Below are 15,934 nucleotides of genomic sequence, written 5' to 3'. Positions count from 1 at the left end.
GGTACATGCCTTTAGTTCCAGCACTTGGGAGGTAGAGGCAGGCAGATCTGAGTTCCAAGCCAGCCTGGTCTACAGAGTGAGTTCCAGGCCAGCCAGGGCTATGCAGAGAAACCCTGCCTCAACAACAAAAAAAAGGTCTCTCTCTCTCTCTCTCTCTCACTCTCTCTCTCTCTCTCTCTGTGGGACTTTTCTCTGTGTGTGTGGAGTTGAGATGACACCTTGCACAAATCTGTTCTTTCCTTCTACCGTATAGGTAGGGATTGAACTCAGGTCTTCAAGCACTGCGCCATCATGCTAGACATCATTTCATCTCTGAGTAATTACAGGCTAAACACTACCTTGCCATCTTTGATGTCTCTCTTAGGAATGCCCCGCCCAGTCCAAAGTGAGCAGAATCTACCTTCCTCACCAATTAAGGGAGATCATACAGCCGGAGCAAAGACTCCGCACTCTCCTGTTATCCATAATGCTCTGGGTTTTGTTTTTCCAGGACACAGTTTCTCTGTGTAGCCCTGGCTGTCCTGAACTCACTCTGTAGACCAGGCTGGCTTCAAATTCAAAGACCCACCTGCCTCTGTCTCTCAAGAGCTGGGATTAGAAGCGTGCACCACCACTGGGAGGATAATGTGCTTTTCAATTGCCTAAGTATTCCTGGCTGAGGCTGCCTCTCCTGGGGATGGGAGAGCTTTTCAGCTGAAGATCCGCAGGCCCCACCTGCAGCGCAAATCCTTGTTGAACTTCCTCTGTACCCCAGACACAGCTACTTCCTCTCTGTGATGAGGAAATGAAAGAGTTGAATGAAAGACATGTTACAACACTCAGAAACTTGAGGACAAGGAACAGATGGAGTTTCATTAAAGAAATGGTCCCCAGCATGTCCCCAGGAGTCACTCTCACAGAACAGTGCCTACTGGGGCCTGAAGAGAGGGCTCCACACTTAAGAGCAATGTCCTGTTCTTTCAGAACAGACCCAAGTTTGGGACATCTCACAACCAGGCTGCTCTTGCTAAGGACCTGGGTTTGCTTTCCAGCATCCACATGGTAGCTCACAACCATGCTTTCTTCTAACACTGCATCCACATGGTACACAACAGGCAGACTACCCATACACACAAAATCTGAAAATATTTTGAAAAAATATTTTCCACATTTTTTTTTAATGTGTAGCCCAGGCTGGCCTCGAACTCATGATCCTCCTGCCTCTGCCTCCTTCAGCAAATCCTACTGACGTGTGCCACCACAACCGGCCATATATTTTTATATGGTGGTCACATATATAGAGGTCAGGCATAGAGTAACTTGGAGCAGTCAATTCTCCTCCACCGTGTGGGTCCTTGGGACCTCAGGTTTTTCGTACTTCACAGCAAGAACCTCCAAAAAATACATTTGTTGTTTCTTTTTTTTAAAGGTTTATTATATGTAAGTACACTGTAGCTGTCTTCAGACACGCCAGAACGGGTGGTTGTGAGCCACCATGTAGTTGCTGGGATTTGAACTCCGGACCTTCAGATGAGCAGTCAGTGCTCTTACCCATTGAGCCATCTCCCCAGCCCTGTTGTTTCTTTAAGACAAGGTTTCTTTTGGTAGCCCTAGCTGCCCTGAAACTTACTCTGTAGACCACACTGGCCTCAAATTCATATTTGCCAGCAAGTACCAGTTGAGCCATCTCCCCAGCCTGATCTAGTCCATCTTTGACACCTCTCTGCACTTTGCTACCAATCAAATTGCTGGACAACACGGGAGTATCAAGGCCCTCCCCTCCTCAGTAGACCAAGAATCAATCTTGCGCTCTATATACTTGGACACCTAGAGTCATGTGATGACACAGGTTTATAATACTAGCACTTTGGAGATGGATGGGGGGCAGGGGGCGGAGGAACTCGGGAATTTAAGACTAGTCTTAGTTTTGTGAGACCTCATCTCAAACAGTCGGGAAATCAGTCTTGTGCATGCTAGGCAAACATTCTGCTCCTAACTACAGCCTAAGCCCAGTCACACACCTGCCTCCAGTGTGCCCCTCCTCCCAGCTGCTCTATCCCAGCATCTTCTGGTTCCCACAGGTCTACACCTAACAACTGTGCCTACCAGGCAAACGTCCATTTGGCCCATTAAAGCCCTGAGTGTCACAACAAGTTGTTAGAAAGGCTGAGCGACTGCTGAGCCTAGCGGTACATGCCTGGAGCATGCTAGGAAAGGAAACACTTGGTCTAGCTCTTGGGCGAAAGAAGCAAACGGACCGGGAAACTCAAGATTGTCCTCAGTTATGCCAAGCCTAGCTGGGCTACTTGAGAGATGCTGTCTCAAACAAAGGAAAGAGCACTGGCAATGTAGCATGGTAGAGCACTTGCTTAGCATGTGCCAAGGCCCTAGATTCTACGCAGTCTCACAAAAAGGCAGGCTTTGTTCAGCCTGGCGGTAGCGGTGCAGATCTTAAATCCCAGCACTAATAAGGTAGAGGCAGGCAGTTCCTTACCCCACTGGAGTCAGATCCTTGGGGCCAGCGTTATAAGATTCCTCGATATCCTAAGAAGTCAATCTGGCTGGGCCTACCTAGCTCTTTCAACAGCTCCCATCTCCATATTGATCTCCTTGGGAGTCACATCACACAACTACTCCTGGGCAGCTATGTTGCCCAAAGCAGGATCTACAAGTCTCTAAGTACACAAACCAGCTTAGCCTCTCGCCATCTAGATGGCTGCTCACTGGAGGTCCATCTGCTCTTATTGCATTATGCTATTAGCACACACGTGCATTGTGATGTCCACTCCCCCTGCCCCAATGCAACCACCCCCAATCCCCACCCCCGCCCCATCTCAGACATAGGCACTAAACCACACTCAGAACTGAGTTTCTTCTTTTATTGTGGAAGGGATACAAGGTAGGAAGAGGAGTGACACTTCCTGGTGACAGCAAGGACTATAGCCGCCAGGGTCAGGAATGCCACTGTGGCCAGGCCTAACCCAAGAGCCACAGAGGTTTGAGCAGAAGCTGTCCAGCCTTCCACCGTCTGGTCGTTGGCCTTTCCAAGGAATATCAGGGGCCCTACAGTGACATCAGCTTCATCGGTCACTAGGAAAGACCAGAACATGGAGGAAAGTTTTGTTTTGTGCTTAGTGCTGGAGAATCATACCAAGGTCCTCAGGAATGTTAGGGAAGAGCTCTACTGGTGAATCACACTTTTAAGCCCCTCACTGGAGGATTCAAGGCAGGGGCTCTCCCACTGAGCCACGCCCCCAGCCCCCTCCCTGGGGGATTCTAGGCAGGGAGGGGCTCGCCCACTGAGCCACGCCCCTAGCCCCTCCCTGGAGTATTCTAGGCAGGTGCTCTCCTACAGAGCCACGCCCCCAGCCCCTCCCTGGGGGATTCTAGGCAGGGGCTCTACAGACTGAGCCACGCCCCCAGCCCCTCACAGGGAGATTCTAGGCAGGGGCTCTCCCACTGAGCCACGCCCCCAGCCCCTCCCTGGGGGATTCTAGGCAGGGGCTCTACAGACTGAGCCACGCCCCCAGCCCCTCACAGGGAGATTCTAGGCAGGGGCTCTCCCACTGAGCCACGCCCCCAGCCCCTCCCTGGGGGATTCTAGGCAGGGGCTCTCCCACTGAGCCACGCCCCCAGCCCCTCACTGGGGTTTTCTAGGCAGGAGCTCTATCTACCACTAAACCTTTCTCCCAGCCTTTCATGTTTGGTTTCTTGAGACAGGCTCCCCCCAGGCTGCCCTTGAACTGTGTTTCTCCTTTCTTAGCCTCCCCAAGGACCGGGATGACAAATGTAAGCCACTCTCAGCTCTCAAGTTGAGTCCAGTTCCCAAGGATTCAAAATTTGCTCTGCCTCAGTGGATTGAAGGTATCACCTGATCATCCATCTAGTCTCTCTTCTACCCCATAATGTCTTGAGAGAATCTCAGGATTGACAGGGCTACCCTAACCCACAAGCCACTGGGAAGAGACACTCAGCACTCTTTCCACTGGAGATAGCAACATCTGACCCAGAAGACATTCCCTCAGTCAACCATCTCAATGGAGCAAAAGGAAGTGAAGCAGAGATCTTAAAGAGGAAGAGGAATAAGTGTCCCGTGTCCCGTGTCCCCGACATACCGTGCCTGCGGTTTCGAGAAACTAGCTTGGACCACTGGCGGGGTCCATGGATCTGGAACTGTGAAGAGCTTGAATTACTACAGTTGCCATGGCTGCAGCAATCACAGATGTCAGCATCACCCTCTACTGGCAACCAACTGAGTAACAAGACAAAAAGCTTACTTAGCTCAGCTAGGACAGGAAGATGTTTGCCATTGTATAATTGAAGAAATCGATTCCAGTAGCCTCCGGGTGCCTACACACAGGCACCTGATCTCCTCACCTTTGGGAAGTCTTGTTGAACGAACAGGCTTTGTTGAGCTTATCGGGGATCTGGTTAGCTGGCGCGACTTTGAGATGGCAGGTGATGTAGAGCTGAAAGAAAGTTGTGAGCAGGCTGAGTTGGAAGAGGTTGTCGACAGCTTTTTGAAAATGTTTGCAGGAAGCCAGATGTGATGGCACGGCATTCAGGAGGCAGGGCAGGCAGATCAAGAGTTCAAGGCCAGCATGGACTACAGTCAAATTTCAGGCCAGCCATAGCCATGAAATAGAGAGATCCTGTCTCAAAAAAAAAAAAAAAAAGGCAGTGGTGCCACCTGCCTTTAGTCCCAGCAGAGGTAGGTGGATCTCCAAGTTCAAGGCCAGCCTAATCTACTTAGTTCAGCTCTGGGCTAGTCAGGATACATAGCGAGACCCTGTCTCAGAAAAAAGACATAATAAAGCAAAGTTTAATTAAAATTTAACTTTTGGCCCAATTCATGTTTATGGTGCTGGGGTCAATCCTAGAGCCTCGTCTACACAGGCACTACCACAGAGCCCTACACACCGCTTGGCTCTCACCTTTGAGATAGCTCTCACAGCCCCAGCACAGTGGGGCCTGGAACTAGATGCAGTCTTCCTCAGGAGTTCTTAGCTGTTGAGCCATACCCTCAGCTTCAGAACTTAACTTTTACTTTTGTTGTTTTGGGGGTTCTGAGGGAAGACAGGGTCTCACTATGCTGCCTTGGCTAGCCTGGAACTCACTATGTGAACCTGGCTGGCCTTGAAGGCAGATCCCTCCCAACCCACTCTCACCCCCCACCTCTACCTCTGGAGCGCTGACATTAATAGTGTGTATGACCAGCTGTTATTATATTATTATTGCTGTATGTATGCCAGCTATTTAGCTTTTTTTTTTTTTTAATTACTGTGTGTTTTGCCTGCATGTATGTCCACGTGCTACATGCCTGGTGCTTAAGGAAGCCAGAAGAGCATTAGATCCCTTAGAACGGAGTTACAGATGGCTGTGAGCCACCATGTCGATTGGGTCCTCTGAAAGAGCAGTTGGTACTCTTAACCACTAAGCAATCTCTCCAGCCCCTATTTTACCCAGCTCTCGTGTTTAAGCAGCACAAATATTTACCTGTGAGGGCCTCTCTGAACCCATAGCTCTTTGTCTACTTTCATTAATTTCTACCATGGTAAGCCATTTGCTTAAAGGAAGCAAGTGTGGGAAGAGCAGGAACGGCAAGGCAGGCTCGAGGTTCAGGCTTATGCTCAGCACAGCAGGCACAGCAAGGCAGACTAGAGGTTCAGGCTTATGCTCGGCTGTGGGAAAAGATCATTACCGTATTTCTGGAGCTGTTGGCAAAATGGAATACATCCACCGTGAACTGGAGAGTCTCTGGCCGGGGTCTGGGGACTTGAAATGCCGAAAAGCTCTCAGATAGACCATCCACAAGGCAACTTGGAAGGAAGAAGTGAAAAACAAACAGCTAAGGCGATCTCATTACCAATGGGAACTGGAAGCCAGGTGTCTCAGTTTGCTTTCCATTGCTGTGATTTAAAAGTTGACCCATAAAAGTGAGTTCCAGGACAGCCAGGGCTGTACAGAGGAACCCCGTCTCGAAAAACAAAACAAAAACAAACAAACAAGAAATGACCAATAGCAGCTGACTGGTGATAATGCGTGTCTTTAATCCCAGCACTTGGGAGGCAGAGGCAGGCAGATCTGAGAGTTCGAGGCCAGCCTGGTCTACAGAGTAAATTCCCAGACAGCCAAGGCTACACAGAGAAACCATGTCTTTAAAACAAAAAAACAAAACCAAACCTGACCCATACCAACTTGCAGGGAAAGCACTCGTCCGGCTTACATTACAGGTCACAGTTTATCTCTGGTGGAAACCAAGGTAGGAAACTCAAGGTACCGAGCTCAGGAACTGAAGTGCAGACAGACCAGAAGGAAAGCAGCTAAGGCTTGTTACATTTTTAAAATCATTTTACTTTTTGTTCATTGGTGTTTTGCCTATGTGTGTGTGTTGGAGCCCCTGGAACTGGAGTTATGGACAGTTGTGAGCCGTCTGGAGATTGAACCCTGGTCCTCCAGAGGAGCAGCCAGTGTTGGGAACTTCTGAGCCAGCCTCTCTATTACCTGCTCCAGTAAGCGGGCTCCTACGTCAGAGAGTAATGCAGAAAGTGCCCACGGTTACTTCAGTGGAGGCTCCCTCTTTCCAAGTGTGTCATGCTCATTAGCAGTCACACCAGACATAGTGGCTCACCCTTGTGATCCCAACACTAAGGCGACAAGGATTTTTTTTTTTTTTTTTTGACAATGTAGAAGAAACTTTGTGAAGAGAAAGAATGGACTTGAGAGCAAGGAAAAGATAAAGAGGGTGAATCTGCCCAAAATGAACACATATGAAAGTGTCATAACACACCCAATTCATTTGTTAATGTATGCTAATAAGATACTTAAACCAAAGGAGAACGAAATGACTCCCTAAGAAAGCAGGCCAGGCCTCACCCATGGAAGTCCACGATGAAGTGATAGGGGGAGGAGTTTGGGTCTGGCAAAGGTGAAGGCGTGGCCACGCAGTGGTCCACAAACAGCTGCAGTGGCAGGTGGCTTCCAGTCTGGACTTCTGCCTGGAGGTGGGCTACCTCTCCCAGGTGGAAGGTGGGAGCCGATTTCTCAGTATTCCAGTTCTCTGAAAGGGTACAGAGAGGGGCTAGGGACAGTCTAGCGACATCTCCATTCCCCCTACCAACGCCTCCAGCCCTCTGACTCACCCTCCATCAGGCGAAGAGAGAAAGCCAGTTTCTCCTCTGAGGACACAGTGGCTCTGAAGGGAACCCAGGTGGGCTGGATAGGGTGGCTGCTCACATTGCCCTGCCTGTGGGGAAAACTCCAGCTGTTTCCATATAACCCCATCCCAGGGCAGTGTGTTATCATATCCCTACACTTATTACAGAGATCTCAGAGATAAACTCAGTAGCCGAGGTCCCCAAAGGCTGGGCTGGTTCCTTAACTCCCCGAGTGCCTACACTTGACAGCAGGAAGACATCTGAACCATAGGGACAGACACCGAAGCACGGATAGACAGGCCTGAAGGCAGAAGCTACACTAGTAAGCTGAAGTCCGGTCTGTATCAACTTAGGCCCTGGTGAAAGGCAACCAGAAGCCAGAAGTCATAGAGTGACATGGCTGTTACCACCCAGCTCTGGGGAGGCTGGGCAAGAAGACAGAATTCTCCATTCTGACTCCATTTCAAAAAGGGCAGGCTGGGGACATAGTTGACAGAGTGCTTGCCTAGTGTACATTCCATCCCTGGCACATCATAGACTATGTGTGGCAATGCATGCCTGCAGTCCCAGCACTCAGAAGGTCCAAGCAGGAGGATCACAGGTTCAAAGCCACCCTGATCTACAAAGCAAATGCCAGGCTAACCAAGCATAAAGTATAGATAGTGAAACCCTGTCTAAAAAAAAAAATACCAGTGAACAAAACCAAAAGTCCTGCCCCTGGATAATTGTGGTACAGGCCTCTCATCCCAGCACTCCTGAAAGGCAAAGGCAGGGGAATCACCGAGTATGAGGCCAGCTCTGTCTACATAGTTAAGACAGCCTCAAAAACCAAGCATTAAAAAGAACAACCAGGGGCTGGAGAGATGGCTCAGTGGTTAAGAGCACTGGCTGCTCTTCCAGAGGTCCTGAGTTCAATTCTCAGCAACCACATGGTGGCTTACAACCATCTGTAATAGGATCTGATGCGCTCTTCTGGTGTGTCTGAAGACAGCTACAGTGTACTCATATAAATAAAATAAATATTAAAAAAAAAAGAACCAGACACAATGAAGTATCCCAGGCTAGAGCCCCAAGAGGATGTCTAAGGATGTCCAAGAGGATGACCCCATACCTGTAATCCCAGAGCAGGAGAGACTGAGACACACAGTGAGGGCAGAATCATGGCCAGACTATAATACAGGCAGGCATGTTCAACACTATGACAAGAGATTGTCATCTATAGAATCCACCTAAGAAGCTGTCTGAGCCAGGCAGTGGTGGTGAATACCTTTAATCCCAGCACTTGACAGGTTGAGGTATAGATCACCAAGTTCAAGGCCAGCTAGGATACACAATTCCAGGTCATCCTGTGAAAACACGGAACAAAGCCAGATCTGCTAGCCTACACACTATAACTCAGCACTTAGGAGGTGGAGGCAGAAAGATCCGAATTTGAGCCTGGGCTTCATAGAATCTTGCCTCAACTTCATCTCTCTCCTCCTCCAAAAGGCAATTGGTCCCTAATCCAGACCTGGCCTCAGACTTTGCCACAGCAGGCTGCCTAACCATTCACACCTGGGACAATCATCATCACAGCTGAAAAAAAAAAAAAAAAAAAAAGCATTGTCCCTGTCAGAGCATACATCCTGCTTGCAGGCACCCATATCCAAATCCAGGAATCCAGCCAGCACAACTGGCACTGACCTGGGGTATCGGCACTCAATGGGTACCTCCACACGGTTAGTCCTGAGGATGGACAGGCCACTCACAGGGCGAGGGTCGTGGAGTAGGAAGGTGCTGTACACCAGGGCATCTTTTGTCATCTGAAACAAAGGTATAGTGTTAACCAGATCCAAACCCTGTGGATGCTTGCTTGGCCCATGGGAGGCATAGGAAGGCAGCCAAGGCTGAGGTCAGCCTGCCCTCTGCTGGCTAGTAAAGGAATCAAAGAGCTGGATTACAGCGAGCATGCCAAGTGACTACCAGCACTTGGGTTCAATTCCAACCCTCAGGTAATGGATCACGGCTGTCCATAACCCCAGTTCCATGGGATTCAGCCATCCTCCAGGGTGCACATACAAGCAAAACACCCACACACATAAAAATCAATTGTAAAGCTTTTTTAAAAATTAAACAGTAACGGGGCAGTGGCGGTGCACACCTTTAATCTAAGTACTTGGGAGGCAGAGGCAAGTGGATCTGAGTTTGAGGCCAGCCTGGTCCATAGAGAGAGTTCCAGGACAGCCAGGGCCACTTAAAGAAACCCCTTCTCAAAACAAAATGAAAAAAAAAAAAAAGTTTAACAGTTGCTATTAGTTTTATGAAATAGGTTGGGCCCAGGTTGGCCTCCCAAAGAGGATTACTTGAATTAGAAACCAGTGTTAGGAGTCCACGAAATTCTACTTTAGGATACCTTTGCGTTTACTGGGCTTATACACTAAGCATGGGTGACCTCCAAAGCAGCTACACGCCAGGAAAACTCACCCTGGCATAGATGACGATTCCTCTAGAGCTGTGTGGAATCACCCCACACACACACACCCCACCCCCGCCCCACTCTCCTTGTCTTCCCATACATGTTTTAGCACATTTCTAGACCCTTTCAACAAAGGCAGAATTATACACAGCTGGTTGGGAGGTGCGGAAGGAAGTGATCGAGACCAGGTGAGGAGCCAGGCAGGCTCCAGCCAGGCTTATCCAAGGTTGACCTGTACCTAGCTCAACTGCTTGGACCTACCACCCCACCACAGTTGAACCTTTTATAAAACAGACCTCCTGTAGCTCAGGATCTCCTTAAGCCTGCTACGCGATCCAGGATGACCTCGGACACCTCATGCTACGGTCTCTGCCTCCCGAGTGCTGGATTACAGGCATGAATCACCAGATCCTAGAGTTTTGTGATGCCGAGGCTCAAACCCGGTGCCTTATGCTTGCTAGACAACTGAGCTATGTCTGCAACCCAGCTGAAATGCTTAAGGTCTTTATGTTAATAAAGATTGTCATCATGCCCTCTGCCCCATACATCTTTTAGGTCAAGGCTTCCAGGTATGTTGGTGCACCCCTGTAAACCCAATACCAGAAGAAACAAAGGCTGGGGTTATTAGTATAAGACCTTCTCTTAAAAAACCAAGTTCAGGGCACATGTAGCTCCTCAGTGGAGTTGCTTGTCTTGAATGTGCAAGGCCCTGGATTCAATCCCTGGCACCGGCTACCGATTTTCTCTATCCGAGATTAGGTCCGGGTCTTTATCGTTTTTGTACAGAGTCTTTGATGTAGCCAAGGCTGTCCTTAAACTCCAATTCTCCTACCTCTATTTCCCAAGTGCTGGAATTTTGTGCACATGTTAACCAGGCATGGCTTTAGCAGGATTTTTAATGCCTCTGGCAAGCGCCTGAGCTCTGCATCCCTCCCCAACATCGAGTCCCATCACTCTTCTATTCTGTTCGCGGGGAGGGACCTCAGATTTTCAGGAAAAGCGTCCTAGGAATGAGGACCTAGCAGTGGTGGCTCATGCCTTTAATCCTAGCACTCGGGAGGCAAACGGATCAGAGTTCCAGGACAGCCAGGGCTACACAGAGAAACCTTATCTTGGGGGGAAAAAAGTGAGTCAGTGACCCCAAGAACACAGCTACTTCCATCCGCCCTTCATTCACCAGCTTCCTTCCAGCAGAGCCCGAGTCCCAGATCGCCTCGCTCAGCCTGGGCGCCATCTTCCTTCAACAACCACTCCTGAGCCACAGTGAAAGAAGACAGCCCCATCCCTCAACAGCTCCATCACCAGACCACCTCCCGGCATCCATTCCCCTAAGCAACCCGAAGGATGCCACGCCTCACCTGCACCCTGCTGCTGCACTCATGCAACTGGGCGTTGAACCTGACCACGTCAGTATCCACGGACACCCGGGGCTGACAACCCTCTGAACCAAGAGTGAGGTCCCCGGGCTGCACGAGCTTCCCGGTGCCAAAAAGGTCTCTACTGACAGTCACCACTAGTTCAGCTTCCAGACACTCCACCTTCACGGGTGATGAGGACCCCACTGGGGTGGGAGTTCCACCCGGCAAAAGCCACAGAGTCTGGGAATTGCACAGCTCCGGGCCTCCACACAGCAGGAGACAAAGGAAGAGGAAATAGCTTGGCGCCATGATCCCGCCTGGAGTACAGCTGGGCTCAGAATGAGAGGCTGACACCACCCGGTGTTCTTATATCACCGATGGCCCACCCTCCCACCTGAATTCCCTTTGCCTCCCTCAATCTCGGGTGGAGCCCATCATCAACACATTATTAGCCCTGTGGCCTCAAACCTCATCTGGACCAACGATCAGAATCTGGGTTATAGTTGTAAAGATACCCCACGTGATTCCTATTCAAGGTTTTTATTTCTTAGGTTGGTTGGGGGTTCTGTTGTTGTTATTTTGTTTACTTAGGTTTTTGGTTTTGTTTTGTTTTGGGTTTTGTTTTATTTTTGTTTTTCAGGGCAGGATTTCTCAGTGTAACTCTGGCTGTCGAGGAACTGGCTCCATCCGTAGACTAGGCTGCCTTCAAATTCAACAATCTGCCTACCTCTGCCTCCAGAGATTAAAAGCCTATGCTGGGATGAAAGGCCTATGTCACCACACCAGGATCCTATTCAAGTTTTAACTCTTTTCCCTTTGGAAAACACAGCTCTTCCTGAATACAAGCCAAGTAACTTGCTCTAGTGAGGCCCCCACCCTTCACTGGGGGATTCTAGGCATGGGCTCTACCACTGAGCCACGCCCCCAGCCCCTCACTGGGGGATCTAGGCAGGGGCTCTACCACTGAGCCACGCCCCCAGCCCTTTACAGGGGTACTCTAAGCAGGTGCTCTAAGCCTTAACCCCAGCCTTTTCTTTTCTTTTCTTCTCTTCTCTTTTCCTTTTTTTTCTTTCTTTTGTTCATTCTCTATCCCTCTCTTCCCCCCCCCCTTTCTCTCTCTCTTTCTTTTTTTTTTTTTTTTTAAGATTTATTTATTTATTTTTATTTAATGTAGCTGTCTTCAGGCGCACCAGAAGAGGGCATCAGATCTCATTACCTAGGTGGTTGTGAGCCACCATGTGGTTGCTGGGATTTGAACTTCGGACCTTCGGAAGAGCAGTCGGGTGCTCTTACCCACTGAGCCATCTCACCAGCCCCTCTCTCTCTCTTTCAAGATAGTTTTATTAAGTTGCTCCTCCTGGCCTTGAACTCACTCTGTGGCTTGAGAAGCCTGAACTTCACAGTCTTCTGAGTCTTCTGGCCTCAATCTCTCAAGTAGCTGTGATGAAGGCCTGGCCACAGAGGCTGGACTTTGCACGTTAAAGCCAGGTGGGCCATAGTTTTTCACTTTCTCCCATCCCCACCCGGTGTGCTCAGAGCTGTACGGTTGGATGTTGGAAGCTCAAGGCTCCAGGCTGCTGAGCGTCATCACAGGCCTCGGAGGGGACCCTGGAGAGAGACTTAGGAAGACACAGAGGTTTTCTTAGAAATAGCTGGAGGATTCCTGGCAAGTGAAGACTAAAGAGACATTAATTAGGTGTCAAGAGAAAATATATGTGCCTGGGACCTATTCAACAGCTTGTCCCTGGGGGGTAAACTCTTCAGTTATGAGCAACCCCTGCCAGGCAAAAGCAAATTAAATTCATTTATTTGTCTATTTTACGTAATATATATGTGTATGTATATATATATATAGTTTTTTGTTTGTTTTTTGAGACAGGGTTTCTCTGTGTGTATTTCTGGAACTCACTGTATGGACCAGACTGGCCTTGAACTCCCAGAGATCTACCTGCCTCGGCCTCCAAGTGCTGGCATTAAAGGTATGCATTGCTGCCACACACCCCTCCCCACTTATGTATCATAATTTTATTTTACTTTATTTATTTTTATTTTTTTTTATTTTTTTTGGTTTTTGAGACAGGGTTTCTCTGTGTAGCCCTGGCTGTCCTGGCACTCACTTTGTAGACCAGGCTGGCCTCGAACTCAGAAATCCACCTGCCTCTGCCTCCCCGAGTGCTGGGATTAAAGGCGTGCGCCACCACGCCCGGCTTTTTACTTTATTTTTAATGGGGGAATATCACAATGTTCCACAACTAACATTCTGCAGTCCTATTTCTCAAATCTGGGGAACCTGCAGGGGTTAGCACAACTGTAGTGCAATGGAGGAACCTCTCCCCTAAGAAAGAAAAAGAAAAAAGGAAACACACACACACAAACAGTCCTCATCATGGTATTTCCTCTATTAGGGAAATATTGCTATTTTGCTTTTTCAGACAGGTCTTGCTGTGTAGCCCAGGCTGGCCTAGAACTATATTGCATGTAGCCCAAGCTGACCTTAAATATCTAACAATTCCCAGCTTAGCTTTCCTAGTACCAGGATTGCAAGGTATAAGCCACCACACTCCGTTTTATTTTAAAACACATTTACTTTGTGTGTATGGAGGGGTATTCATGTGCCACAGTCTGCATGTGGGGGTCAGAGGACGATTTTCGGGGGTCAGTTCTCTCCTTCCATCTTGTGGGTCCCGGAGCTCCAGCTTATGCAGTTAGGATACACGGCGCGTGCCACACGCACTGAGCCACTTTGCCAGCTCCTAGTCTTCTTGCTTTTACTTTGGATCGATCAACCATGCTACCTGACTATAGTTTTTTTGTTTTGTTTTGTTTGTTTTACTTTTTAGAGCTGTAGTCTTACTATGCCACTTGGTCTAGCCTTGAACCCTGGGCTAGAGTAATTTTTCAGTTTCAGCCTCCAGCCTTTTGCCACCCTCCTAGGCATCAACATTTTTTTCTGGTGGATATATTTACATAAACTATTTGGGTGGGGGGAATGACAGGGTCTTACTATGTATCCTAGGCTGGCCTCAAAATCAGAATCCTCCCACTGCTGCCTCTGCGGTGCACACACTAGGGAGGCAGAGGCAGGTGAATTTCTGTTAGTTAGGGTTACATGGTGAGACTCTATCTCAAAAAAAAAAAAAAAAACCAAACAAATGAATACATAAAATTCCAAAACTCAGGAGGCAGAGGCAGGTGGATCTCTGTAAGTTTGAGGCCAATTCCAGGCCAGCCAGAGTCACATAGTGAGATCGTGTCTCAAACAAACTGCAGGATTCTCCTGACTCTGTTTTGAGTGCTAGCATTCTGGACAGGCTATCGCCCTACCCAGCTTTGATTTCTTATTTTATTTTTGAGACACTGGGGGTGCAATCCAGGGCCTTGAGCAGGCTTTGGTTTTAATAGGGCTTGGCACAATTATCAAAGAACAAACGATTCACCTGAGTACATCCCAGGGCCAGTGCTCCCTCCACTCATTTTATGGGGCGTAAGCAATGAGCCCTGGTTAGGCAGAGGCAGCTGTGTGAGCCAAGATGGAGAAAGATGCTCAGGTGGGCCTGCAGAAATGCCCAGGTCCTAGGAGATGAGCCTCGAAGGCTGGTGAGGCGGGCCAGGCAGGACCCTGAGGGTGCCAGGCTAAGCTGCTGGCCATGGCGCGCGAGAGTATTAACATGCTGAAACTGATACATGGTGTGGTCAGCACTGGGAGGGAGGAGGGATGGACGCCTATCAGGGGCAGCTGTCGACAGTGTTGTGATCATAAAAAGAGAAAGAGAAGCCGGGTGTGGTGGCGCATGCCTTTAATCCCAGCACTCAGGAGGCAGAGGCAGGCGGATTTCTGAGTTCGAGGCCAGCCTGGTCTACAAAGTGAGTTCCAGGACAGCCAGGGCTATACAGAGAAACCCTGTCTCGAAAACCGAAAAAAAAAAGAGAGAGAGAGAGAGAGAGAGAGAGAGAAAGAGCTATCAAGATATGTTCTGTCTGGGTGTGAGGGAAAGGGGTGCCTCAGTGGGCCCATGCCAATGCATCCCTTCCCGCTGAGAGACCAGCCACAGGACGGTATAGAACAGAATAGAGTTTATTCAGGGCATGGGGAGGGGAGTTAAGAGGGTAGCAGAGGCAGAGAAAGGCAGAGAGAAGGAGAGAGCAGAGTAGAGGCTGGCCATGACCACATGGAGAGAAGGGGAGAGGGAATGGGGAGAGAGGGGGAGGAGGGAAAGAGGAAGGAGGGGGCAAACATCCCCTCTTACAGTGTGCCAGGCCTACCTGCCTGATGCCAGGCAACTGTGGGGGTGGGGTCCAGACAGACAGCACCTCTCCTGGCAGGAATTACACAAGGGCTAATGGTTCTTAGGAGTCGGGGCCTGGGCTTGGGAGCCTGGCCTTGGCAGGCTTGTTATCCAAGGCTGTGTTTGATGGCTGTGCTGGGAACAGAAAGAGAAGGGCTGGATATGTACGATCAGAGTTCACCTGTGCTTCGAACTCACATCCCCATTCCTCCCTGAACTGGGGTAACCTGCCTACCGGGGGGAAAGCCGGAGATTTGTAAGGCCTGGGGGTGACACACTCCTGAAACACAGGCGCTTGGGGGACTGAAGCAGGAGGATCGTATTTGAAGCCAGCCTTGGTTATGAAGTAAGAGGGAGTCTGGCAAAAATAAACAAGGGCAGCTGTTGAGATGACTCAGCAGATAAAAGTGCCGGCCTCAGAGTCTGAGTTCATCCCTGGAATCCACACAATGGGGAAGGAAGGCTGGAGAGAAATCATGAGCACTTCTGGCTTCTCTAGAGGTCCAGAGCTCGGTTCCCAGCACCCATATCGGGTGGCTTACAAACCATCTGTAACTCCAGCTACAGGGGATTTGACCTCTCCGGGCCTCCTCAAACCTCTGTTTGAACATGGAATACACTAACACACACACACACACACACATACACATTAATAACCCTTTAAAGATAAATATCTGGGTAGTGGTGGTGGCAGCGGGT

The 15,934-nt window shown here is 49.3% G+C and overlaps 1 protein-coding gene across 1 annotated transcript; it reads right to left on the bottom strand.

Moving 5' to 3' along the window:
• Positions 1–2,857: 2,857 nt before the first annotated feature.
• Zp3 (zona pellucida glycoprotein 3) lies at positions 2,858–11,258 on the bottom strand. The gene is made up of 8 exons (XM_085836329.1): positions 10,950–11,258; positions 8,820–8,938; positions 7,122–7,225; positions 6,856–7,039; positions 5,681–5,798; positions 4,357–4,448; positions 4,095–4,231; positions 2,858–3,069 (listed from the first exon to the last, which is right to left on the bottom strand). The coding sequence occupies exons 1-8, from the start codon at positions 11,256–11,258 to the stop codon at positions 2,858–2,860; spliced, it is 1,275 nt and encodes a 424-aa protein (XP_085692455.1).
• Positions 11,259–15,934: the final 4,676 nt, after the last annotated feature.

Source organism: Mus caroli, unplaced genomic scaffold (assembly GCF_978045245.1).
Source record: "Mus caroli unplaced genomic scaffold, Mus_caroli_1 scaffold_4, whole genome shotgun sequence".
Taxonomy (NCBI): domain Eukaryota; kingdom Metazoa; phylum Chordata; class Mammalia; order Rodentia; family Muridae; genus Mus; species Mus caroli.
Note: the sequence above shows the minus strand (reverse complement) of the source record. Positions and strands in the feature narration are given on the sequence as shown.

Excerpts from the sequence above, each read along its gene's own strand:
- Zp3 (XM_085836329.1), bottom strand. The coding sequence starts at position 11,258 with ATGGCGCCAAGCTATTTCCTCTTCCTTTGTCTCCTGCTGTGTGGAGGC. Across the intron at positions 5,799-6,855 it reads TTCATCGTGGACTTCCATGG|TTGCCTTGTGGATGGTCTAT; the intron begins GTGAGGCCTGGC and ends CTTCCTTCCAAG. Across the intron at positions 4,232-4,356 it reads TTCAACAAGACTTCCCAAAG|TTGGTTGCCAGTAGAGGGTG; the intron begins GTGAGGAGATCA and ends CTTGTTACTCAG.